General features: G+C 48.9%; 12 protein-coding genes across 12 annotated transcripts; 6 read left to right on the forward strand and 6 right to left on the reverse strand.

Annotated features, from left to right (window-relative positions):
* Nucleotides 1–481: 481 nt before the first annotated feature.
* N7506_011410 (uncharacterized protein) lies at nucleotides 482–2,253 on the reverse strand (the record flags this gene model as incomplete). The annotated part of the gene is made up of 4 exons (XM_056960703.1): nucleotides 482–1,110; nucleotides 1,166–1,737; nucleotides 1,806–1,927; nucleotides 1,999–2,253. The coding sequence occupies 4 exons, from the start codon at nucleotides 2,251–2,253 to the stop codon at nucleotides 482–484; spliced, it is 1,578 nt and encodes a 525-aa protein (XP_056806858.1).
* Nucleotides 2,254–3,026: 773 nt separating this feature from the next.
* N7506_011411 (histidine phosphatase family protein) lies at nucleotides 3,027–3,662 on the forward strand (the record flags this gene model as incomplete). The annotated part of the gene is made up of 1 exon (XM_056960704.1): nucleotides 3,027–3,662. One exon carries the CDS (start codon nucleotides 3,027–3,029, stop codon nucleotides 3,660–3,662), a length of 636 nt encoding a protein of 211 aa, XP_056806859.1.
* Nucleotides 3,663–4,300: 638 nt separating this feature from the next.
* N7506_011412 (NUDIX hydrolase) lies at nucleotides 4,301–5,065 on the forward strand (the record flags this gene model as incomplete). Its single annotated transcript, XM_056960705.1, has 4 exons — nucleotides 4,301–4,342; nucleotides 4,395–4,487; nucleotides 4,538–4,778; nucleotides 4,827–5,065. 4 exons carry the CDS (start codon nucleotides 4,301–4,303, stop codon nucleotides 5,063–5,065), a joined length of 615 nt encoding a protein of 204 aa, XP_056806860.1.
* Nucleotides 5,066–5,344: 279 nt separating this feature from the next.
* On the reverse strand, nucleotides 5,345–6,457 carry N7506_011413 (thioesterase family protein; the record flags this gene model as incomplete). Its single annotated transcript, XM_056960706.1, has 3 exons — nucleotides 5,345–5,698; nucleotides 5,750–5,919; nucleotides 6,154–6,457. The coding sequence occupies 3 exons, from the start codon at nucleotides 6,455–6,457 to the stop codon at nucleotides 5,345–5,347; spliced, it is 828 nt and encodes a 275-aa protein (XP_056806861.1).
* A 342-nt stretch (nucleotides 6,458–6,799) lies between these two features.
* N7506_011414 (electron transfer flavoprotein regulatory factor 1) lies at nucleotides 6,800–7,133 on the forward strand (the record flags this gene model as incomplete). The annotated part of the gene is made up of 2 exons (XM_056960707.1): nucleotides 6,800–6,845; nucleotides 6,934–7,133. 2 exons carry the CDS (start codon nucleotides 6,800–6,802, stop codon nucleotides 7,131–7,133), a joined length of 246 nt encoding a protein of 81 aa, XP_056806862.1.
* A 423-nt stretch (nucleotides 7,134–7,556) lies between these two features.
* N7506_011415 (class I SAM-dependent methyltransferase) lies at nucleotides 7,557–8,726 on the reverse strand (the record flags this gene model as incomplete). Its single annotated transcript, XM_056960708.1, has 1 exon — nucleotides 7,557–8,726. The coding sequence occupies one exon, from the start codon at nucleotides 8,724–8,726 to the stop codon at nucleotides 7,557–7,559; it is 1,170 nt and encodes a 389-aa protein (XP_056806863.1).
* A 3,261-nt stretch (nucleotides 8,727–11,987) lies between these two features.
* On the forward strand, nucleotides 11,988–12,306 carry N7506_011416 (uncharacterized protein; the record flags this gene model as incomplete). Its single annotated transcript, XM_056960709.1, has 2 exons — nucleotides 11,988–12,061; nucleotides 12,117–12,306. 2 exons carry the CDS (start codon nucleotides 11,988–11,990, stop codon nucleotides 12,304–12,306), a joined length of 264 nt encoding a protein of 87 aa, XP_056806864.1.
* Nucleotides 12,307–12,641: 335 nt separating this feature from the next.
* Nucleotides 12,642–14,944, forward strand: N7506_011417 (CCR4-Not complex 3'-5'-exoribonuclease subunit Ccr4; the record flags this gene model as incomplete). The annotated part of the gene is made up of 2 exons (XM_056960710.1): nucleotides 12,642–13,686; nucleotides 13,755–14,944. 2 exons carry the CDS (start codon nucleotides 12,642–12,644, stop codon nucleotides 14,942–14,944), a joined length of 2,235 nt encoding a protein of 744 aa, XP_056806865.1.
* A 1,081-nt stretch (nucleotides 14,945–16,025) lies between these two features.
* N7506_011418 (putative mitochondrial carrier protein (Pet8)) lies at nucleotides 16,026–16,988 on the reverse strand (the record flags this gene model as incomplete). Its single annotated transcript, XM_056960711.1, has 1 exon — nucleotides 16,026–16,988. The coding sequence occupies one exon, from the start codon at nucleotides 16,986–16,988 to the stop codon at nucleotides 16,026–16,028; it is 963 nt and encodes a 320-aa protein (XP_056806866.1).
* A 228-nt stretch (nucleotides 16,989–17,216) lies between these two features.
* Nucleotides 17,217–18,894, reverse strand: N7506_011419 (uncharacterized protein; the record flags this gene model as incomplete). The annotated part of the gene is made up of 2 exons (XM_056960712.1): nucleotides 17,217–17,907; nucleotides 17,936–18,894. 2 exons carry the CDS (start codon nucleotides 18,892–18,894, stop codon nucleotides 17,217–17,219), a joined length of 1,650 nt encoding a protein of 549 aa, XP_056806867.1.
* Nucleotides 18,895–19,205: 311 nt separating this feature from the next.
* Nucleotides 19,206–20,365, forward strand: N7506_011420 (acylglycerol lipase; the record flags this gene model as incomplete). The annotated part of the gene is made up of 4 exons (XM_056960713.1): nucleotides 19,206–19,265; nucleotides 19,319–19,373; nucleotides 19,422–19,491; nucleotides 19,585–20,365. The coding sequence occupies 4 exons, from the start codon at nucleotides 19,206–19,208 to the stop codon at nucleotides 20,363–20,365; spliced, it is 966 nt and encodes a 321-aa protein (XP_056806868.1).
* A 152-nt stretch (nucleotides 20,366–20,517) lies between these two features.
* Nucleotides 20,518–22,042, reverse strand: N7506_011421 (tRNA (adenine-N(1)-)-methyltransferase; the record flags this gene model as incomplete). The annotated part of the gene is made up of 4 exons (XM_056960714.1): nucleotides 20,518–21,489; nucleotides 21,551–21,621; nucleotides 21,679–21,825; nucleotides 21,880–22,042. The coding sequence occupies 4 exons, from the start codon at nucleotides 22,040–22,042 to the stop codon at nucleotides 20,518–20,520; spliced, it is 1,353 nt and encodes a 450-aa protein (XP_056806869.1).
* Nucleotides 22,043–22,083: the final 41 nt, after the last annotated feature.

Consider the following 22,083-nt stretch of genomic DNA (forward strand, 5'->3'; position numbering starts at 1 on the left):
ACTTATTGAAACAAAAAATCGAATATGTATTCAATACCCGTGGACACCATACAGAGTAGTTCGCGAAGTTTCCACTCCACGTAAGAGTCGAAAGTGTCAAGTCCAACTGGAGATGAATTACCCCAGGAATAAGCAAGGGATAGATAGATAAGCGTCTGTCTCCACCATGATCACCATGGATGACATACTTTGAGTGCACCAAAACCGGGGGTTCACATTCCATCCCCCGCATCGATCAACTTAAATCTGTGAAGAATTGATCTGCCTAAGCTTTACGTACTACTCCGTACTGTCACCACAGGTGCAGCCGTATTTACACCACAAAGCTAATTGACCATATTATGGGAGGACGAAAAGGGAAATCAGACGCTAATCGAGGAAGAAGTGCCAAATACGTTTTTTTTTTTTTTTTAATACAAATTAACCCGTCGCTCTATATCATATCACAGATAGACAGAACAACGATGGCTGCCAGAATATACTATCGCCCCACAGCTCCAAACCAACACAAGCCTAAAATAGCACCCATTACAATCGCCATGGGTGGGGGCACATTGAACCATGCACTCCCTGCATATGTCACGGCCGCAACAACCACCCACCATGGTTCCTTAGCCAGACTCTGTCCGTCACTTCTTTCAGGAGTCAGATATCCAATCTCCCACAACCGGTATACAGCTGTAAATACTAGCCCAACTGCAGTAGCATTCACTCCTCTAAGGAAGTCGATCACATACTTCTTCTTCCGTAACACACGCCAGAAGCTTTGGATTGCAACGGCCAGCGTGATTCCCGGAAAGAAGATTCCCAAACCGCCAAGAAATGCACCAAAGATGGTCGGGAAGCGTGAGCGCTGCAGTGCTAGCGCCCCCAAGAAGACAGCGAAGTTGAAGTTAGGACCGGGAAAAGCTTGGATAATGGCAAGGCCGATCAAGAAGTCTCTACTAGAGACCCACCCGGGATCAACAACGTAGGCACGTAAAAGGGGAATGACGACGGGACCTCCACCAAAGATGACAGTACCAGCAAGGTACATGTTGGCAAAGAGGTCGAGGACCAGTGGAGGTGTGGTGAGCTGGCTTCTTGCAACAAGAACCCCAATGAAGGAAACTAATCATGTTAGTGTTGACTCTAAGAAGATTTGTCAGGTGAATTGGATGCACACCAAAAAAGAGACCCATGACCAAAACTCCGACCCGAATACGAATGATGTGATGTTGTGAAGGATCTTCAGTGGACTGCGTTGGCCGTGTAGTATTGACGGTACTCTGTGGTAGCCCTTCGAGTCTGGGATCCGTCCTTCTCGATCGTGTCGTCTCATTTCTTTGCACTGTATTCTCTTCCAGGTTTATACAGTCCATGCCTGTAGGGTCCCCATTTGTCACATCCAGGTCCTGTGAACGGTTATGTCTGTTCTTCCAAGCTATCCTAGCTCTCGAGAATTTTTGATATAACCATCCATCCCAGATGCTCGTGAGGAAACCACCGATAATCATCAGCACGGGAAAATACCAGAGTGCACTGTAGCAGAGACCAGCACATGCGCCAAAGATCACAAGAATCCGGGACAGCTTATCGCGAATAGCTTTTTCGGCCAACTGTACGGCCGCAAGTGCAATAATACCTACTGTGGAGGCATTGAGGCCGGAGAGTAGGGCGTAGACGGGTTTAGGAAGGGTTTCGCCCATGTTTTGCACACCAAGTGAGAGGGCATACATGCCAATTGCGCCAGGAAGACTGATACCGTTAGTTGAAATTAACAAATAGTGGGCTTCATAGCAGAAAGGTTTCCAAGGTTAGATCACCTCCAAATGAAAAACACAAGCATGGCAGGAATAAATCCTGCATGTAATAAGGTTAGACAGAAAATCATCTTCGTACTCGCGGGACCTGGAAGGCCCTGACAAATAGCAAAGAGCTCCTGATACTATGAGACATGTTAGGAGCTCCTATGAAATCGAGACCGGCCAGCTTGAGAATATGTTAGGAGAATCTTACAGTCTGCTCATCTACCCATTTTTCCTTGCCGCCCTGTCCCTCCACGAACCTGCCATGTATAACCTGGAAGTGCACTGGTGGCCCTCCGAAGGCTGTAAAGCCTAGATCCCATGTCCGCAAGAAGACGTCCAACAAACGCCTTGACAGAGGTCTCTCATTGCCCTCATTTTGCCTCAAACCCCTGTGGCTCCCCCATTTTTGGTTCAGCCGGACGAGGGAAGAGAAGCATTGCGAAAGGGGAGAGAGGAGTGGCATAATGTTTTCGGTCGTTCGAATTATTCTTGTAAAAACTGCGCATATCACCCGGTCAATTAAGACAGCAAGATGGAGATGGAGGATAATATCTTCTTGAACGTGAGCAGCGAGTGATGCTGAAATAAACCTATTTTCTCTACCAAGCCAAGATATTTAGTAAGCTCTAATATCAAACCAAAGTTATAACAACTAATCAAGATACGGCAATAAGGCGCGTGCCGTAGTTCTGAGGGGACTAGGAAAGCCTAATTGGACAGTGAATGTCACTGAGCGGCTATGATTGGCCAAGATGATGTCGGGTTCCCGTTGGGGCTTAGTATTCAGAGGTCGATGGTTGGCACTACGAGATTCGGGATTGGAAAGACGAAGATGATAATTTCGAAAATACCACTCCTTTGGAAGTGTGATTATTCCGATTATTGAAGCTGAGCAGCATACTCCCGAGTCCCGAGGTCCTAAACAGAAGGAGTTACAAGATATGAACAAGGTTAGCGGTGGAGAAAGATATACCTCAAGTAGGGCTTTCAATAATCTAGATCTCAACATATCGGTTAACTATAGTGTTATCGCATCATTTAGTATCTTTATTACAACATACTCGGGAGCGAAGCAACATCTAAACGCATACCAGAAGAGAGTTTGGGCCAGTGGGCGTTGCTGTCCCACCAGCAGGCTGCCATCGGCAGACAGACAGGTGTATAAAGGGCGCTGGCTTGTAAAATATTTCGCAGTCGTGATATCAGCACATATATTTTATTTCCTCCAAATTTCTGATGGCTGTACAAATCCACATTGTCCGCCACGCGGAATCTGTCCATAACGTCTCTAAAGACTTCACCCAACGTGATCCAAGCCTAACACCGCTCGGCCTTCAACAAGCTGCCCAGCTTATCCATGAATTCCCCTCCTCCTCCCACGTCGCGGTAATCATCACCTCCCCGCTACAACGCGCTATTCAAACCACCCTCGCTGCATTTCCACACGTGCTGGATAAACGCTACTTCAGTCCTCAGTCGGGGCAAGGCATTGAGAATGGCTCATTGCTTGTTATAGACCCAGACTTGCAAGAACGGAGTGCCTTGCCGTGTGATACCGGTTCCTCTCGCGAAGTTCTAGAGGATGTCTTCCGTATAGATTTCAATGATTTGGCGGAGAACTGGCATACAAAGGAGGGGCTGTACTCCCCAGATGACGCTGCTGTGAAAGAGCGGGCAAAACGCGTGAGATCTCGTGTTGCTGAAGTAGTGGACAATTTGAAGGATAAGGAAGAGAGACAGGTTGTGATTGTGACACACGGTGTTTTCATGAAATTCTTGGTCGAGGATCCCGAGATTGACCTGCCAAAAGCGGGGTGGAAGAGTTACACTGTTGGGAAGAATAACTCTGGCGATATTCTTCTTCCGATTTAAAGAGAAGAGAAGATCAAAAAATTCTCAGAAATCTTTTTGAGAACACTCATGAACACTGTTGAGATAGAATAATTGGATGCGAAGGCATTACATACATGCTTACAGAGGTGCATTTTAAAAGTTCTTTGCACCGCAATGAATGTATTCGAAATAGAAATTACCCTCTCAAACCTTTATCAAGGAGTCCTTTTAAACGATGGGGCAAATTGAACGAGGCCTTGCTCCTCTATACACCTAGTAGCGTCATTGCCAACGAACAGTTATTGCATCGGTAGTGTGCATGACTCAATGAGTAACTCATTCTCAGTCAAGAATTTACCTATTAACCCCCAGAGACTGGTTCTGTCTTCAAGCCTGCATACTGGTAATGGCCTTTAGCATTCTCTTCTTTTGCACCAACCACATTAATACGCCATGCGAGGAGAGTGATAATGTGGCAATATACCCATTTTGTTTCAATGCTGTGATCAGGTGCTGGTAAAGTAGTAGGATTGGGGCCAAAATGGCTAGATGTCTGGGAGCACGTGGATTGCCTGCGGTCCGGGTGTAGGGTTGGGTGGCCCTATCACTGCCCAGCCCGCGGGGACTTATCCACAGGTGCCTCGCGTGTCTCTATTTTCAACATCTCAACCATCCCAATGACAATCCTTAAATCAACTCTCATTTCACGGGAGCCCTTGGTAAGTACTAATTTAAGCCTATCGTCTGTCCTCAATTCTTACCCCGCCACAGGAGCCCCAAGAAGCCAAATGGAAACGCTTAGTCAAAACCAACTACATCGACCCTAATGGGGTAAAGAGAGATTGGGAATCTGCTGAGCGCCAGGTAAAACTTGTGCCATCCATGTAAATATACAGAAAATTCACATCTCATAGACACGACCCTCTGATTCCCAAGTTGACGGTGTCGGAATCGTCGCATTCTTGAACAAAGAAAGTGGCACTGAACTGCTCCTTGAAAAGCAATACAGACCTCCAATCGACCAGGTTGTCATCGAGCTCCCAGCAGGCTTGATTGACCCTGGGGAAACAATAGAGCAAACTGCGGTGCGAGAGCTAAAAGAGGAGACCGGTTATATCGGTGTTACCGATCAAACCAGCGGTATCATGTATAACGGTTCGTGAATTCCGTCTTCTGTGGATGAGTACTTTACTAACTCACCAGATCCGGGCTTCTGCAACACTAATTTCAACATGGTCTATTTGCAAGTTGATATGTCCCTTCCGGAAAATCAAAACCCGAAGCCTGATCTGGAGGATAATGAGTTCATAACATGTTTTACAGTCCCAGTGGCCCATCTCCATGCCGAGTTGCAGAAGTTGGAAAGCGAGGGATACGCGATTGATGCGAGAGTTGGATCAATTGCGGCAGGAATCGAGATCGCTAAAAAGTTGAGAATTTAATCTTCGAACCTTGCACATGTGGGATGTTCGACTGGATAATTCGAGCGTTGGGATCTTGAATGCAACATTATGTTTGATAGACTACCCACAAATTTGCAACGAGGAGCCCAAATGTGATGCAAGTTCGAGTAATACCAAGCTCTAATATTTCTTGGGGTCGAGCCGGCCTTCCCAACTCTTCTTGCCAGGCAGGTGTATCCAAGGCCATCAGCCGTTGGATTCGAGATTATGCCGCAAAACGCAAGTTTAATCTCCAAACCAGTTTATTGCCACGCCTCATCATGCAGAGCCATTGTCTTCCACAGCATCACTTCGGTCCCAACTTTCTACCTCAAGTGTTCGGACCCTGTTTTCGATATCGGTAATTCTTTGCCGCCACTTCTGCTTCTCTTGTTGCTGGTCCTTCCATATCACATTGAACTGGTCCAGCACAAATGGTGGCAGGTCAACTGTCTTGCGGTTTTTCTTATAATCGTATAGCACAATATCCTCAAAGCAACGAGCAGACGGACGCTGACGTGCTTCAGATAGAATCATCACTTCAAGTTGAAATGCTGATTGCGACGAGAGGTGCCCAACTGGGTCGGGGATCAATCTTTGATACACAGTGATTTTGTCAGGGGATGTCATGGGCTAGGTGAAAGTTAAAACCTGGCCTCGTTCCTTGGGGTGGGGGGATGGTACAAATTTGTAGTCAACTTTGATGCTCTTCAGGATGAGACCGATGCCAGTTGAGCCAACCATGTTGTGCCATTCTTTCTTGTTTTCGGGGTCGAAATGGGTACCAATGTTGCGGGTCCAGTTCACTCGAGCAGTCTCGGCATATCGCACGTAGGTGACATTGTTGACATGGCCTAAGCAAGGAGATTAGTCTTGGGCTGATGAGAGAGGTGCCATATCAGAGGAAGATACCCTGGGAGTGCTGTTAGTTCTGTTCCTCGGCATTGTAAATGCCATTTCTATACAGCGCATATAAGAAGAGCGACTTACCATCACATCCTAGTAGCCACCAAAAGGGAAAGCATTAGTAAATTCTGCCATCTAGCCCAGAAGCGCAACATCTAGATGCCGTAGTCATACCTGCTCACCCCAAACCACTCCATGGCGGAAAAGACTACGCCGCTTCGCCTCTGTGAGGAATCCCTCGCTTCCAGCGATTAGTTCCCGCCATTCCTTTGCCAATTGGCTCAAGATTTGGGCTCCCTCGTCAACTTGGTCTGGCTTCAATCCAAACATCATGCATTTCCCAATCCTCCTTTTGATCAGTGAGAGCCATCTAGGATCGAGCCCCCGAGACTTCGTAGCGGAGAATAAAGTAGCGGATGCTGAGAACGAACGAAGGCCATTGGAGCTAATTGGAGCGAGCTGTGCTCGCAAAGTGAATCGAAACATCACGCGTAGTTGCGGAGAGATGGATGGAGCTGCGCCGATAACCGATAAACCCCAACGCTTGGACCATCGGCTAAAACACCGATCACGCAAGTCGGCATTGCTGCTTGATTGCTACAGCTTAGGTCGGAACAGAGGAAAGGACCTGGTTGGCAGAGAGCTTGAAGGTATAGACATTCTTTGTGCAAGCTGAAAATCACCCAAGAGTGGTGACCTTACTGCCTCAGTAGTACCACCTCCGCTAGCGACGTCACCGATAACACCCGACGCTTCTTGGCCGCTTGCCTTCTTCTCTTCCCTCTCTCGAACCTCCACACATCTCCACACCTCTTGCATGGAGCAATAATGGTGAATCTTGAGCTACGCCGACAGGTTGTCAATGTTTATAAAGGTATGCTGCTTGTTTGTGCGCCTGGGTCTCTTGCTTTTCGCGCATAACAGCCCTCGTGTTGGTTCCTTGCTGACTGTCTGGCGCAAAGAGCTATTGTTCTTAGGCCGAGAATATCCGCTGGGATATCAGTATTTCCGAGATCGACTGCACCGTGCCTTCTCCAGTCAGACACAGATAACCGATGAGGATCAGATCCGCAAGGGGATAGCAAGAGCCGAGTTTGTGAAGAAAGGTCAGTCCAACCCCACCCAAATCATCAGCTTTGATGCTGCTATGGATTATTACTAACTTCACTATAGAAGTAGAAGCACTGTAAGAACAACTCTTTTCTTTCTTGCGTCTACGATGGGAGTGAATTGTGCTCGTACATGTCATTTTTCTATACATTGTGCCCACAGGACAGTGTCTGGTTACATACATTGTGCATACTTTCTCACTCCTCATTATACATCATGGCATAGCATCACGCAAACACAAATATTGGCCCACAGAACAAAGGCACTAACAGGACCAGGTACTATTTGAAGCGGTACCGAACGCTGAAAAAGCGGTATGGGGCAGTCTGAGGCTCTCATGGCTCTCGAAATCTCCCCGAAAATGTTTGGATATGCATGTTAGAAACCCAGAAAGACAGAAATAAAAATTGGGGGTATCACCAATACAAGCAGAATGGTACTTGACTTTCGCCCGGAACTCCAAATTGAGAGGCTTTCACTTTTTTCGACCCCACCAGGCACTTACTTCCAGACACTCGCCGCTGGCAAGTCCGCCTTTCTGCAAGAGGTCGGCTGTCATCGCCGCCCACCAGCGATCCCATTCGTCGCGGCTCTTTCCGCTGGATTCCATCAGCAGTGGCTCCAGTCCTTCGATCATTTGGATCGTTGTGAGGAGGGCTGTGCGCCGGATGGATATTTGCTCTGGCGTGAGGGCCTTGCGTGGGCGGCCCTTGGAATCGTTGCCCTGGCCATCTCGCTCCCATCGCAATTCCCCGAGTGGGATTGCGACACGCCGACTGTCCACGTTTTCCAACAGGTCGACTTCGGAGTTGAATGAAAGCCCGATAGTAGCGCACGGTAGCGCTGTCAACTTGCGTCTGTCGAACGATTTCTCCACCCAGGAGTTATAATCGACGAGGAATTTATTCTGTGCCCTCGTGAAAGGCGTGGCAGGTGAAAAAGTATAGGTTGCCGTCGTGTCGGCAATCTCCTGCTCTTTGGAAGTTGTTTTGCGCGCTGGTGCCGGATTGGGCAACAGAGAGCGGAAACTCCAATCTGAATCCCACACCTCCAAAATGCCCCCAGATTTCAGCACGCGTAACGGCTCACTCAAGCCGGATGCCGACTGCGCGGGACTGGAAGGGCACATGCCGGCATCTTTTATAAAAACGAAATCGAAATAGTCGTCTGGGAAAGGGAGGCGAGGACGACGCAGGTCATGTCGTTTGAACTGCCAGTTCATTCCCTGTTTGCGCAAATCCGGCGCAATGGAGACGACGTCGATTCCCGCAAAGGCCACGTTTGGCTGGCCCCTGCGAGCAAAGTGTTCGTGGCACAGCCCGGACCACAGCCCGGACCCGCATGCGATCTCCAGGATGCGTTTTGGCGGGTTGTTGGCTAGGTGGGGGTTGCAGAATGGTCCGCCGAGGACGCGCAGCAGCATCATCGTGCGCAGGCTTTGGCGGTGGATTTCGGACAAGTCGCAGGGCAGGGGATAGACGTTCTCCGGGTCGCGAAAGTAGGTGCGGTCGCCATGCCGCATCAGTGGGTATGTGGAATAGTCTGTGAGAGAGCTGAGGGACGAGGAGGAAGTTGCTGCCATTGTCGAACTTAGGTTCGAGTGCAGATCGGACCCGGAGGCTGTCGGTGCCATGAATCCTGCCATTGTATCCATCTCAAGTCTCGGTTGTCCCCTCTGAAGATGATTCGTAGGTCGGTCGCATTCTCGGCGCGAGGCTGTAGCTTCATGAGCGAGGCATGTCTTGAAATTGTCTTTTGGGCGAGGAAGATAATTCCGAGAGAAAAAAAAAAAGAAAAGAAATTCAAATAAGGCCAGGAATGACGGGATCAAAGCGGAAGCGGGCTCGGAAAATATCCCTAGTGTAGTCGGGCGCGGCCTTGAAGAATGTAAGGTTTTTTTGTTCAACGTCCAACAAAAAATGGTAATAGTAATGATATATAGCACAAAAAAAGAGCAGGTGATGTCTTTAGCCAAGAGATGAAGTATAGAGAAAGAGCAAAAAAATAAAGAGACGGTAGACTGAGGGGATTGGGGCGAGGGAGAAGAAAAAAGCAAGCCTGACCCCCTGGAAGTGGCATTGAGAATCCACTCGAGTCTAGTTTAGTCTCTTCACGTAACAGTACAGTTTATTGAATCGTAGTATTGGAGGCATTGGGGTCGAACCTCGGCCAATGGTATCTAATTATTCCTAAATAGTCTATCTATCATTTCTGACTATGGACTACCTCGGTATCAAAGGTGTCGAAGTACTCCGTACGGGAGTATACGAGCAGAGCTGGAGGTCAAGTCCAGGTGTCAGATAACCGTTGACATCATGAGTCTCAAAGGCGTCTAAAGTACCATGGACCTCGTAGCCCAATGAGTACAATAACCGGAAGAGGCAATCCAGACTCAATTTCTGGGACATCAAACTCAAAAAGACTATTCTGCGACTATTGCTTTTTGCTACTGGTTTCAAGAGGGGAAACACACTACAATATGAAGTACTCCGTAACTCTGACTAGTTCAGGGTTTGGCCAGTGCGTGTACACGTGGGAGTATAAGGTCACCTGGTTTTCAATTAATGACATGTCTACTCCATGAAGTACGGGGTATGAAGTATGAAGTACGCATCTCATGCATCACACTGTACTTTGTCTTCCACTGTGCTATACTTACTCTGTACTCCGTACTTCGTCTAGGGCTACGTATTACCATTACCTCAACGGCCGTAAAACTGAATACACAATGTACGGAGATCCCTACCCGCGATTTCCATAGTGTAACCGGGCCTAGCCCCTTTTTAACCCAAAAAAAATATGAGACTTAGCCTCCGCTCTGTCCTTGTCTCTCTATCTGATACCGGATTGCCCCGTGAAATCCCAGACACCCTGTCCGCGGTATCGGCTATTAGCGATCTTCTGCACAGACTGTGATCCGTGCCCTTCCCACTCGCTCGGTAGTTCGTACCTGCAGCCAGTAGTTACTTGTACGAAGTACAAGTGTGATCCCTTGCCACGTACTTTTGGGTGGAACATGTCTGTTTCTCACGGATGCGCGCGGAATCGTATCTGATATGTGTGGGTTGATTTCATATGCATGCTCGGCTACGGAGTAAATTCAGGCAATTGCTGCATTGAGGTGCGTCAAGTTGCCTTGCATTGGGGTTTGTGGCACTATATAGGCATGGGTCTGTGCTACCTTGCAGATGCAGAAAATAGTTAGGACACATATCACTTTCTCCGTATATGTCCAGGTGGGGGTATGGGTACGGAGTATTCACAGGGTTACGGAGTACAAACCATGGAGTACTCCATATCCATGGGTGTACTCGGTTGATCCTACTCCGTGCTCCCTAGATCTCAGACATCTAGTAGATCAGGGCCACGTGGATGAAACACTGCAATGATCTTGCTAGGCACATATGAAACCTACAGTAATCCGTGAACCGTGGACATCACCTACCCATCTTCTGCATGTGGTAAATGATCTTGTTCAGGTTATTTCTGGTCGATGCATACTCCGTACTCCGTTGATTAAAAAAGTGAAGGACCTCCGAAGCCAATTTAAGACATTTAACACTAACCGTAAGATGTTGTCTCATGTCGATAAATTAGTAGATAAGCAGAAAGACTTTCCAAGGTTGAAAGAAAAACAAACACGAAAAGACCCTTGGAAAAAGACACCCTGCCGGGCACGAAAATCTTGCGGTATCGACTTCGGAATCCTTCTTGCAAAGGTCATTCAGTGTTCAGGTTGATATATCTGTTGGTCTCTTCATTTGCGAGCCCGGGGGCCACTTTACCTAATTAATTACGCTGAATAGTATAGGAGATCTCGACCCTAACTACACCAATCATTGACTAACCTAACTGGTATTCTAGACACACCGGTCGATCAAATGTCATCAATAGAGGTAGTAGGTGGGGTTGTCAGAGCGAAACGTGCAAAACAAAGGGAACTGGTAGCAAATGGGGGTATCAACGTATTGAGACGTCTACAGTCGAGTTTCGAAAGTATTTGACCCCAAGTACTCCGTACTTCGACCTCAGACCTACTTTTCAAAACATCCTGAACCCCCGGAAACCAATCCGGTAGAATCAACGGTATTTCACCCTCTATCTAGACATATAGTGATACCAGCTTCTTTGGGTGGTATGTTATTTAAGAAAACAAAAAAAAAAAAGATCGTAGAGAAGACAATAGAGAAGATAGCAAACTTTCCATGATCCCAAGGCTATTGTATACAGTTCGGTCAGGCTAAAAAGTGGATTCCAAAGTACGGAGTACTGGAGGTTCAATATTTATGACATTCACTGAAGTACCAGCCTCGTCGCAGACAATCCTGGGACGAACCGAAACGCGAAAAAGATCCATGGATAGATGGAAGTCCTTTGCTTCAAAATCGACAAGCCTTGGTCTGACAAATTCAGGCAATGGCAGTACTGAATGATATATAGTCAAATATTAAAGTCTTGGATAAGCCATGTTAGCAGGTTTATAAAGTCGATCCGGTAGGGTTGGTAGTACAGAGTACTCCGTAGAGTTATTGAGTTGATGCACGCCTGGGGACCTAGTTCTGCTTAAAAACACAGATATGCGCTAGCTATGGAGTAGAAACGAGGATATTTCTCCCAAGGGAATTGACACATACGAAAAATATCAAGCAGAAAATAGATTGTCATGAGGTTAATACTAGCGTTTGAGGCCAGACCAGTCAGACCAGTCATTGACTATAATTCTGTCAATGTTTCATTATATACGGAGTAGTTCCCTTCGTTCTCTGTATCATGTTGAGAACCTCTATTGTAGGGCTCTGGGTAAAAGTATTATCAGCTTACGGAGTATTGCGTGATCAGCTATCCTAACCCCCATACTAGAAACAGCCAGACACAGACTCCTTTGTAGGTAACATGCCCAAGACGAATGCGGATTTTGAGTGTTAAGGATGTCTTCAGTGCCCCATGGCTGAGTTCCTTACAAGCAGATGTGATCTCGAAGTAAGTGAAAGCCAAGAGCGAACTGAGAGATTGTCCCACAAGACCATATTCCTAGAAGGGGTGTAAATGATAGACGCACTGGGCTGAACAAGGAGAAAAGTGGTGGTCTTGGCAAGGTCAAGCTCTCAAAGCTGGGAAGAGATGGCCCCTGCGGCGATTCACGTGATCCCGTGACTCCCGCCTTGATGCAAACCGCCGGTTGTCACTTCAGCGCTGTCCACATCGACCTGGAGACAATCGTGTGATTTGCTCATCTTTGCTACCTCAATCTTACCCCACGACCTCGTTTCGACTCTTTGTCACCCGATCGTTATTTACTTTTTCCCACCCCGCCCTCCTTTTGACGCTTCCGCCCACCTCTCCGCCCTTAGGTACCGCATCAATCGAATCTCTCTTGCCACTACCGGCCTCCCAACGTGGTTTGATAAGAGTGGTGTCGCGTTAGATCTCTATGTGGAAGAAGAGAAGAGACCGTCTGCGATCCTCTACTCCTCTCACCCCTACCCTACTCAACTCAGCGCCTACCCACCAACAGGTTTTCCATCAGGGAAACAACACACGGTCTCGTCTGCCACGTTAAATGGCAGATGGTACCTACAGGTTCCAGCAGCCTGGGGCCGGGCAATTCTACTTCCAAACTCAAGCACAACAGAACCCTCATCAGCGACACATCGTTCGGAACGGGACCAATTCCCCGACGGGTCGACTGAAATTCAACACCGACACCCCCTCCCCCTCCCGATCCCCTGCCCTCAACCAGGCTGCTGCTATCACACCTTTCAGCAATATGTACGGTCAAACGCACCAAGGCCAGCATGTCATGATGAATGGCGGTCAGGCCCACCAGCGCTTTGGCATGCAGATCCCGAAATTCCAATCGCAATCCCACCACTCTCATCACACCCAGCAGCCACATCATCATGCTCATCACACACAAGCCACACACAACCTCACCCACCAACACAACTTTGCTGCCGGTGGACTCGCAACCTCCACAGCCTCGCATTTCACCTCTACCCACCTGCAGAACGGAGTGCCGACCGCAGTGGATGACGACCTAGACGAATCAATGAACGAACATTGGCAGCAGCAGCTCCAGCTTGCAGCGGAGTCCAGACAAGCCACTTCGCCTCACTACCACGCCCGCATCATTGCGCAACAAACGAAAGGAATCCAGCTCATTTCTAGTCAGGATGCGGAATCAGATGGGCGCAATGGCACCAACGGGAAACCACAAGGTTGGAATGCGCTCGATTTTGGTGGACAGGGTTTGCGCGCGTTGACAACGTCTTTGTTCAACTACGACTTCGTTGAGAAGCTGTACCTCAACTCCAACAAGCTCAAAGTGCTCCCTCCGGCTATTGGCAAGCTGCGAAAGTTAACTCATCTGGATCTTTCGGGGAATGATTTGACTGAGCTACCAGAAGAGCTCGGTATGCTTTCAAACCTGAAGAAGCTCCTCCTCTTTGATAACAACATTCGCACACTTCCTTACGAGATGGGTTATCTCTACCGACTGGAAACCTTGGGCATTGAGGGAAACCCCCTGAACGAGGTTCTCAAGTCTCAAATCATGAAAGATGGCACTAAAGCTCTTATCAAGTACCTCAAGGAAGAGATGCCAGGTGCGTAACGATTGCCTCTGCTACACGAGATCCTTGGAAGAGCCTTTCCACTAACGTTATCATCATAGTTCACCTCCCTCCCCCCGATCGTGACTGGGTCATCCTTGATGATACTTCCGCCACCTCCAACAGTACTGCGGAAAAGATCACCGTTCTGTCGTACAACACCTTGTGTGACTCATCTGCCACCGAATCGCACTACGGCTATGTGCCCACACGTGTATTATCCTGGGAATACCGACGCGAGCTCATTCTCAATGAATTACGATCCCACAACTCAGATATCGTCTGTTTGCAGGAGGTTGATCAGGGAAGTTACAACAATTTCTTCCGAGAGCAGCTTGCGTACAACGATTACAAGGGTATATATTGGCCCCGTGGTCGTGCAATGGGCATGCAGGAGGAGGACGCCCGGACAGTCGACGGCTGTGCTACTTTCTTCAAGGGTAGCAAGTACATCTTGTTGGACAAGCAGTTGATCAACTTCGGCCAAACAGCTGTCCGTCGACCCGACGCCAAGGGCCAAGATGATATTTACAACCGACTCTGGCAGAAGGATCACATCGCTGTCGTCATCTTCCTCGAGAACCGACAAACTGGTGCGCGCTTTATCAGTGTTAACGCTCACTTGTACTGGGACCCAGCTTTCAAGGATGTCAAGCTCATCCAGACAGCCATTCTGATGGAGGAGATCACCAAGCTCTCCGACAATTACGCCAAATGGCCCGCTTGCACCGACAAGACAGCATTCCGCTTCTCAGAGGCCGAAAGTGGTACTGAGAACGCACCTGTTGTGGAACCAGCGCCTTCAATGGAATACTCCAGCGGTGACCAAATCCCCGTCCTCATGTGTGGTGATTTCAACTCCTCTCCCGGATCTGCCGCATACAACCTCATCTCCACCGGAACCTTGCCCGAGGCGCATCCCGATCTTGAGAAGCGTCTCTACGGAAACCTCAGCAAGGTCGGTATGAAACACCCCTTCAAGCTGAAATCCGCATACTCTTCCATGGGCGAACTCAGCTTCACCAACTATACTTCCGACTTCACCGCCATCCTTGATTATGTCTGGTACTCTTCGAATACACTTCATGTGTCAGCTTTGCTCGGCGAAGTGGACAAGGAGTACCTCCGCCGTGTGCCTGGATTCCCCAACTTCCACTTCCCTAGTGATCACGTCGCATTGCTGGCGGAGTTCACAGTCAAGGGCAAGAAGGGCAAGGTTGTGGAAGCAGACTTTGGGCCGCAACGGCACTAACGAATTGGAGCATTTGAAATCCTATGGGGTGTTTGTGCAACTTTCTTCTCTGCTTATTTCGGAATATTTTGGGTGGCTTAGTCTACCGACTGGTGTTTTCTTTCCTGCCTCTTTTCCTCTTTCTCCTTTTTTTCTCTCTCTTTCTTACGTATCTCTTTGTTGTGTTTTCCTCCTGCTTATGAACGTCTCTTTCCATGCTACTCTCCTCCTACCCGTGTGAAGTGGAGTTTTCGTTCCTCCTTGGACAATGTCCACGCTTCTTGGATGTAGTCTATCAGCGTGGTCTGTTCTCGCGATATTCCACCCCTCTACATCTCTCTCTCTCCGTGTCCCCTGGGTTTCCGATTTATCTCGTTTTCATCTCACCTAATCTCTTAACGTCATTTGAGACGCTTCACGACGCTTAGGCGGGGATTGGTGTTCTGGAACAGGTGAAGGGTCTCTGTTTTCCCGTGATGAGGTTGCTTTTCTGTTTTCCGGCGACGGGAGTTCTGTCTGTTCTATGTACTTGTTTATTCTGTCATTGTCCTATGCAAGGTCCTCAGAATAGATTTGTGGCTTTGCTACTCTTCAAGATATATTTCCAAGATTCATCGTAGGCGGTATACCTCCAGCCCTGGCGGGCTATCCATCATTGTAGATATCCGCCGAGCCATTGATCCATGCTCTGTCGTACCTAGTAAACTAGGTAAACTTTGATGCTCCCAAGGCTGTCTGTGGCACCTGGGCCCCTGTACTGTTGCCGCTATCTTGCATGTATGATGGTAGCACCAAAGAGATCACCCAAACCTTGAAAGTTCCAAGGCTGCAGCCTTCTGAGGGTTTTGGTGTAACGATTCAGTAACCTATTTCCAAGGTTGCCAGTTGTCTGAGGACATTCAAGTTCATTGGTCGTCACAAGGAAAGCCTACCAAAAACATGCAAGACAGGGGACGGACCTCGCAACACGATGTCCAAGGGGTACGGGGATTACGATTCAACCTTCCAGGGTTCGAAGTTTCGTGCACCATTGCTATCAACAGAGTAGAGTTTTATTACATTATTATACATATTACATATCAAAGTTCCAGACTTTGAGGAATTATGAGGTCGGAGCATCGAACAAGTACAGCTTGCTCCCCTCATAACACCCGATGTAAAGCGCACTTCCCACCACACCCCCAACGAACGTCAAAACGGACCCTCGGAACAAGCCAGGTAATCCTTCTTTCCGCAGAATATTTCCAGCGACATCAAACGCACTCACACGAGTCGGTGGCCCCGATTTGCTTCCGAGACTTTGAGTGCTAGACGTCTGCTCGCCAACAGCGAGCCTCATCCGGGTCTTGACCACGTCGATGGGGATAAAAGGCAGAGATGCACATCCTCCAGCGACACCAGCACTTAGCACTATGGCTCGAAGTTGTTGGCCCTTATCATATCCCGGTTGTCTTTCCAGCAAACTCTCTTTGAACATCTCATAAAGGGCAAATGTTAGACATATCCCTGGCAACTGACTCGCCACCAGAGTACTGTACCCAGCCCAAAGCGCCGAAGGCTGTTGTTTCAACATTTTCAACGTCTCCGCTGTTGGTGTCAGACTCCCGGGTCTCTTTTGATAAACCTGGGCATTCTGCTTCAAGACCTCTGCCGGGTTCATGATAGCACAAGTGATCAGCTCGGCAGCTGCACTACTCGCAATATGCGTAATAGGTCGCGGTAAACCAAGCAAATAGCCCGTGCTCTGTGCATTTTCGAACATCGATTTTGTTACTTCGTAGGTCGTGAAGAAGGCTGCGGAGCCGATGGTTCCTGCTACCAGAGCCGGACCGAATCCTTGATAGAGGCCTTGGAATAGAGTGCGACTTGTGGTGCCATTGATCTGTCTGTAAATCTGCTTATAGTTTGAAGATTGCATGCGGGTCACTATTGTATCCATTGGATGGATGGCAACCTCGCTGGCTAGAGCGGAGATGATCGCGGCCTGTTCCCAGTTGGTTAGATGATGCCGAGGTTTGAGTGATTGGCGACTTACTAGGGTGACATCAGTGGTGTTAATGGACATTCTCGCCAGTACCTATTTGCCTGTAGGCGAGGGTGGAAGTTGAGGTTGGTAGTTCGTTGAATATTGGGTTTTAGATGTGAATCACAACGGCCCTGGATCGGGGCCCGCGGATCCCGAGCTCCTTCGAAACCTTGGAAGTTTTAAAACAGGACTCAGAAATCTCTAATACATAGGTGGCACATGCTGACAGGGTGATTGCTGATTGAGCACTAGTCATTGATATTCAACCTAATCTCTCCATTCTATAATGCGGTCATACGGACGATCCCACTCAGGTTCAAACGAATCCCTGAAAAATCCACACCCAAGCGGAGTTTCACTACGCAAATCTTTGAGAAAAGGAATCTTCCCATTGCCATAAATGAAATCCTGAACCTCCTTTTCTATCCAATGAGCCCGTCCAAATTCGCGATTCCCTGCCATCGGCAATCCAACTGTAACCTTTGGCTTTGCAGCCAGACCTCGGTCACCCCAAAGCGTGTTCTCACATATCATTTTGCGCATCTCCTTCATCAGATCAGACAAGTCGCCACTGTCATCAAGAAACATGAGCATGCTGAGCTTGATCGAGCGAACGGATTTCGGCAAGGCAGTGAGGAAAGAGATCGTATCAGACTGCGTAACTAGGAAGCGAGATATTTCAAGGTGGCGTAGACGGGGCCAATTCTCCACAGGTATGACCCTGCGTAAGGGAATTAGTCGATCGATTGGGCCGTTTCCCAAGCCGTTAGCGGCTGTCGTGTCACCCCAAGGATCTGCCTTCATTGTGGTATGCAGCCTGAAATCCTCCATTCCTTTAGCTTCGCTAAGTGCGCGGCGTAATCGTCCATTTAGGAAAGATTCCCAGCATGGTTCCAGTTCTAGCGGATCATCCCCCCCCGACAAGTAGGGCAATGTCCAGTCGGCGGAAGCCCGGGCTCTTCAAAACTGTAGCAAAATTATCGTACTCTTCGCAGGGCTCTTTGAAGATTGTACAATTAATACCAGTAGGGATTTGGTTAGAAGTCATTATCAACTCAGAAACATGGTTCGGCTCGTTGGCGAGCACACGCATGACGGTACGGAACCCGCGATATCTTTCCTTGAGGTCAGGAAACTCATTCCACGGATATGAAAGAGCAGGTACGCCATAAGAAGACGCAGGATAGAGCCACCCTCGCGGCACGGGATAATTGAATCCCTTAGGGAAAGCGCGGAACATAGGGGTCGGGTATAGCGGAGAATGAAGATGACCGTGAGCCGAAGGTGTGATAGTGACTCTTCTCAAAGCAGGAAACTGCCTAACGCCAAACGAGAATGCGTGGAGGTCACTTTCATCAGCAAGGACACCTTTCTGCTGACGCAGTAAGTGCTGATAATACTCCCAGAGCTCTTCCAGCGGAGGCTCGGCAAGGAGCTGTTCATCCCGAGCAACATGATCGGGCCTCTCCGCGTCGCTGCCCCTCCGTCGCCGCAGAATACTGCGATTTTTGTCACAGGCCGCCACAAACCATCTTGGTGGGCCTCCCTCCTTCAATCGTTCATTGTTCTTAATATTCAATTCGCGATCAAAGTCGTCACCATATTTGTCGGCCCACTCTTTCGTATCGCCGGGCTCATCCTCGTCCGAAAGCAATTCATCACCACAACCCATCCACTCTGTCCGCTGTTGGCCTCTGTGCAAGAGTGCATCATCCCAGACGATCTCAGTCACTCTGTGGCGGAATTCGTTGTGGGATGCAACGGCACGAAAAACTTCTATATTCAGTGGATTGGCAGACAGGAAGACCCGATCGAAGCGGAGAATTGCTGCATTTTTGAATTGGCTACATGTCAGGCGAAGAGACTTTATGTCAGAGTTTTGTAGGTGTGACCCAATGGATAACCAGACTTCCAAGGGGAGGTAGGGAAGGTTGGTGTAGCTCATGATATTATCGAGGTGAGGTTGAAGACAAAGGAGCACTGATCAGGAGAGACATCCGCTGGCATCGTTGTTTATCAACTCCACTTTGGATATGTGAAAGGGGATTTTCAAATGCTGATTTTGCTCAAACACGAAGACAAAGTTTTTATTCTGCTTTCCAGTTTGTGAAGTCAGAGTTGATTTGGATGTTTGAAAGAGAAGAAGACGTTGGCTGAAAAGGCGCAGATGTGTTGTGCGGATATCACATGCCAAATCCACTTAAGTAGAGCTCCCTCAGCTCTTCCACCTCACAACACAACCTCATCACCCACAATATGACAGAAGGATCACTCACTCTCCCAGACGGCCTTGAGCTGTATACTAAGACATGGACGGTACGATTTATTATCAGCCTCCACCTTCGTTTCCATGGCTAACACTGTACCAGCCGAGCGGAACCACACGGGCTACCATAGCTTTCATCCACGGGTTCAGTGACCACTGTGAGTCTGTTTCAAGCTACGATGCAAGGCAAAGCTGAACAAAGCTAGGTAATGCCTATCACGACCTGTTCCCAAACCTAACATCGGCGGGAATCGAGATCAAGTCTTTTGACCAACGGTATGTACACCAATTCTATCAGCCATCTCATCCCCGATGGCCATGGACTCCCCCTTGCATTGCAAAGAAAAAGCAGTTCTTAACATACAACAGAGGCTGGGGCCGAAGTGTCAAACACCCCCGCGACCGCGGCAATACAGGCCCAACCTCCCAGGTTCTCGCGGAGATTCATATTTTCCTGCAGTCTCTACCCCAATCCGACATTCCACTCTTCCTGATGGGCCACAGCATGGGCGGTGGACAGGTTCTCAACTACATCTTCCACCCAGACTCACCCTACCATTCTAGCCCACCTAAGTTTGCAGGCGTGCTTTTGTTCTCTCCCCTAGTTGCCATCCATCCATCTTCCCGTCCGTCTAAACTAACGGTCTCCGCCGGAAGAGTGGTTGCAAAGCTCATCCCACATAAGCAGCGATACTCCGCGCTGGACCAGAAACTGATTTCTCGTGATCCAGCTGTTGTGGAGTACTTTGTCAACGATGAGCTGTGTCATGATACAGGCACCTTCGAGGGCTTGGCTGGCATGTTGGATCGTGGAATTTGGCTGGAGGGCATGTTTGCGGGTGACTGGGTGAAATCTAACTTGCCATTCTGGTTTGGGCACGGCAATGCGGATCGCATCACCAGTTACGATGCCACAAGTAACCTTGTCAAAGGCTTGCAGAAGAATGGGGCCAATGTGACATTTGAAACTTATGATGGAGGTTATCATAAGCTGAGTGCTGATCTGCCGGAGACCTCAAAGAAGTTTTTGGAAGATGTGAGGGATTGGGTACTTGGTAAGGTACCAGCGGGTCAGAATGATGCAGCGGTTGAGTCCAGCTCTGCTCCTATTGCCTCTGGGGCGGAAACCGACGACAAGGCGAAGCTGTGATGTGTCTCTTTTGTTTTGGCTACCTTTCGGGCATGTTGACATTATTCTATAATTCTTTCTATGGTACAGATGATCCCATTGCTGGGCGTGCAATATGATACATAATTTTAGTACACAGGACGTGGTTTAGATGGCCGACCAGCGGTAGCAGCTCAGCGGTCCTCAATGCGGCGCCAGACTCCAACAAAGCCACCGCCTTGGATGCGCACTCCGACCTTGGGCCGACAGACCAGCACAGAATCGCTCTTGACGGCCGGTTCAGGACTAGAGGACTCGGATTCAGACCCGCTAGTCTGCTCCTCGACTCCTGGTTCTTGGGCCTCAGGAGCCGCTCCTTCATCAATTGAAGGAACAGTCCAAGACGATGGATCAGCACCGGACTTCTTGGTCGCAAAACGCACATCCCAAAGGCGCCCACCGCTGATACCGTTGCCAAGCTCAAGCACTTTCTCCTGGACAAGGGGCAAGTTTTGCTCCTTGATCATTTGCAAGCACTCTCCAATTTGGGTGATGCTGGGCATGAAGACCACCAAGAGACCATCGTGCTTCATGATCGGAGTAACATGCGGAATCCTCAAGTTGGATGAGGGCATGTCCAAAATGACATGTGACACGAACGGTTCAACGGTGTTTCCATCAGCCGAAACCTGTCCGGTCTTCTGGCGCAGCTGTTTCTGCTTTGCGATCCAGCTCTCGACGAGTCCGACGTAGAAATCAACATTTCCAGCGTAAATTCCACGACGGAAACCCTTGACGTTTTTCTCGGCCAGTGCGGAGAACTTCGCGCCGGTATCCACGGTATGAATGATAGCATTGCGCTGTGCGCGCCATGCATCCCACTCCTCCTGTACTGGGTCGGAGGTAGGCTCGGCGGTGTTTTGTGACTCGCCTTTGTTATTCGGTTCTTTAACTCGTTCCTCGACATGCTTTATTTGCGATTGTTTGGGCATAGGCGGCGGAGTGGTATTAGCGGCGTGAATGGCGCGCGCAAGGTGTAGTGTGAGAGATCCATGGCCAGTTCCGGCTTCAAGGATCTCGAGAGGAGCTTGTGTCTCGCCCGCGGCGGGCGTATTGACATGAAGGTCGAAAAGGGATGCTATTAAGTTGGCGTCTTGTGGGTAGATCTATCAGGGATCAGGGGTCAATGTTTCGTTCTGCGTGTTTGTTTTGGGGAGTATCTCGTACCGGAGTGACCAGGCGAGGGACCAAGGAGACGTATTCTTCGAGTGTGGGGAAACTGATTCGGAGCGGCGGGCCTGGAGTCAATTGAATGTTAGTTCGAAGGCCTTAGAGTATGTGGGACGTCTACTGACCTTTGCGCATTTGAACCACATCCCGAGACCGTTTTCCAATGATGCTGTCATGTTCCACGGATCCTGAGGCGACCTGAAGCTTTTCACCTTTCTTCAAGACCTTGCTTAGATAGGGGTGTTTGCCATGCAGAATGACCCGGTCTCCCTCTGCGATCTATTAGTCTGGTTTCTTGCCAACCTTGAAAATGTGCTCACAATTACCTTTGACTGTGGAGAAGTTGGTGTCAATTGACCGAGAGCGCAAAGCGCTCGACGCAGTCGAGGGCGCCGCGGACTGAGCTGCCGTTGTAGCTGCCGGAGCAACTGGCGGGGCCGACGGGCTTGAGCCCAAGGCTCGCTGGAAGAGCTGGCGCAAACGAGACATTGTTGAGATGGTCGATTCAGACCAGCTCGGAGCTAAAAATG

The sequence above is a fragment of the Penicillium brevicompactum genome (assembly GCF_028827555.1).
Source record: "Penicillium brevicompactum strain IBT 35665 chromosome Unknown utg000007l_segment0_segment0, whole genome shotgun sequence".
Lineage (NCBI taxonomy): Eukaryota > Fungi > Ascomycota > Eurotiomycetes > Eurotiales > Aspergillaceae > Penicillium > Penicillium brevicompactum.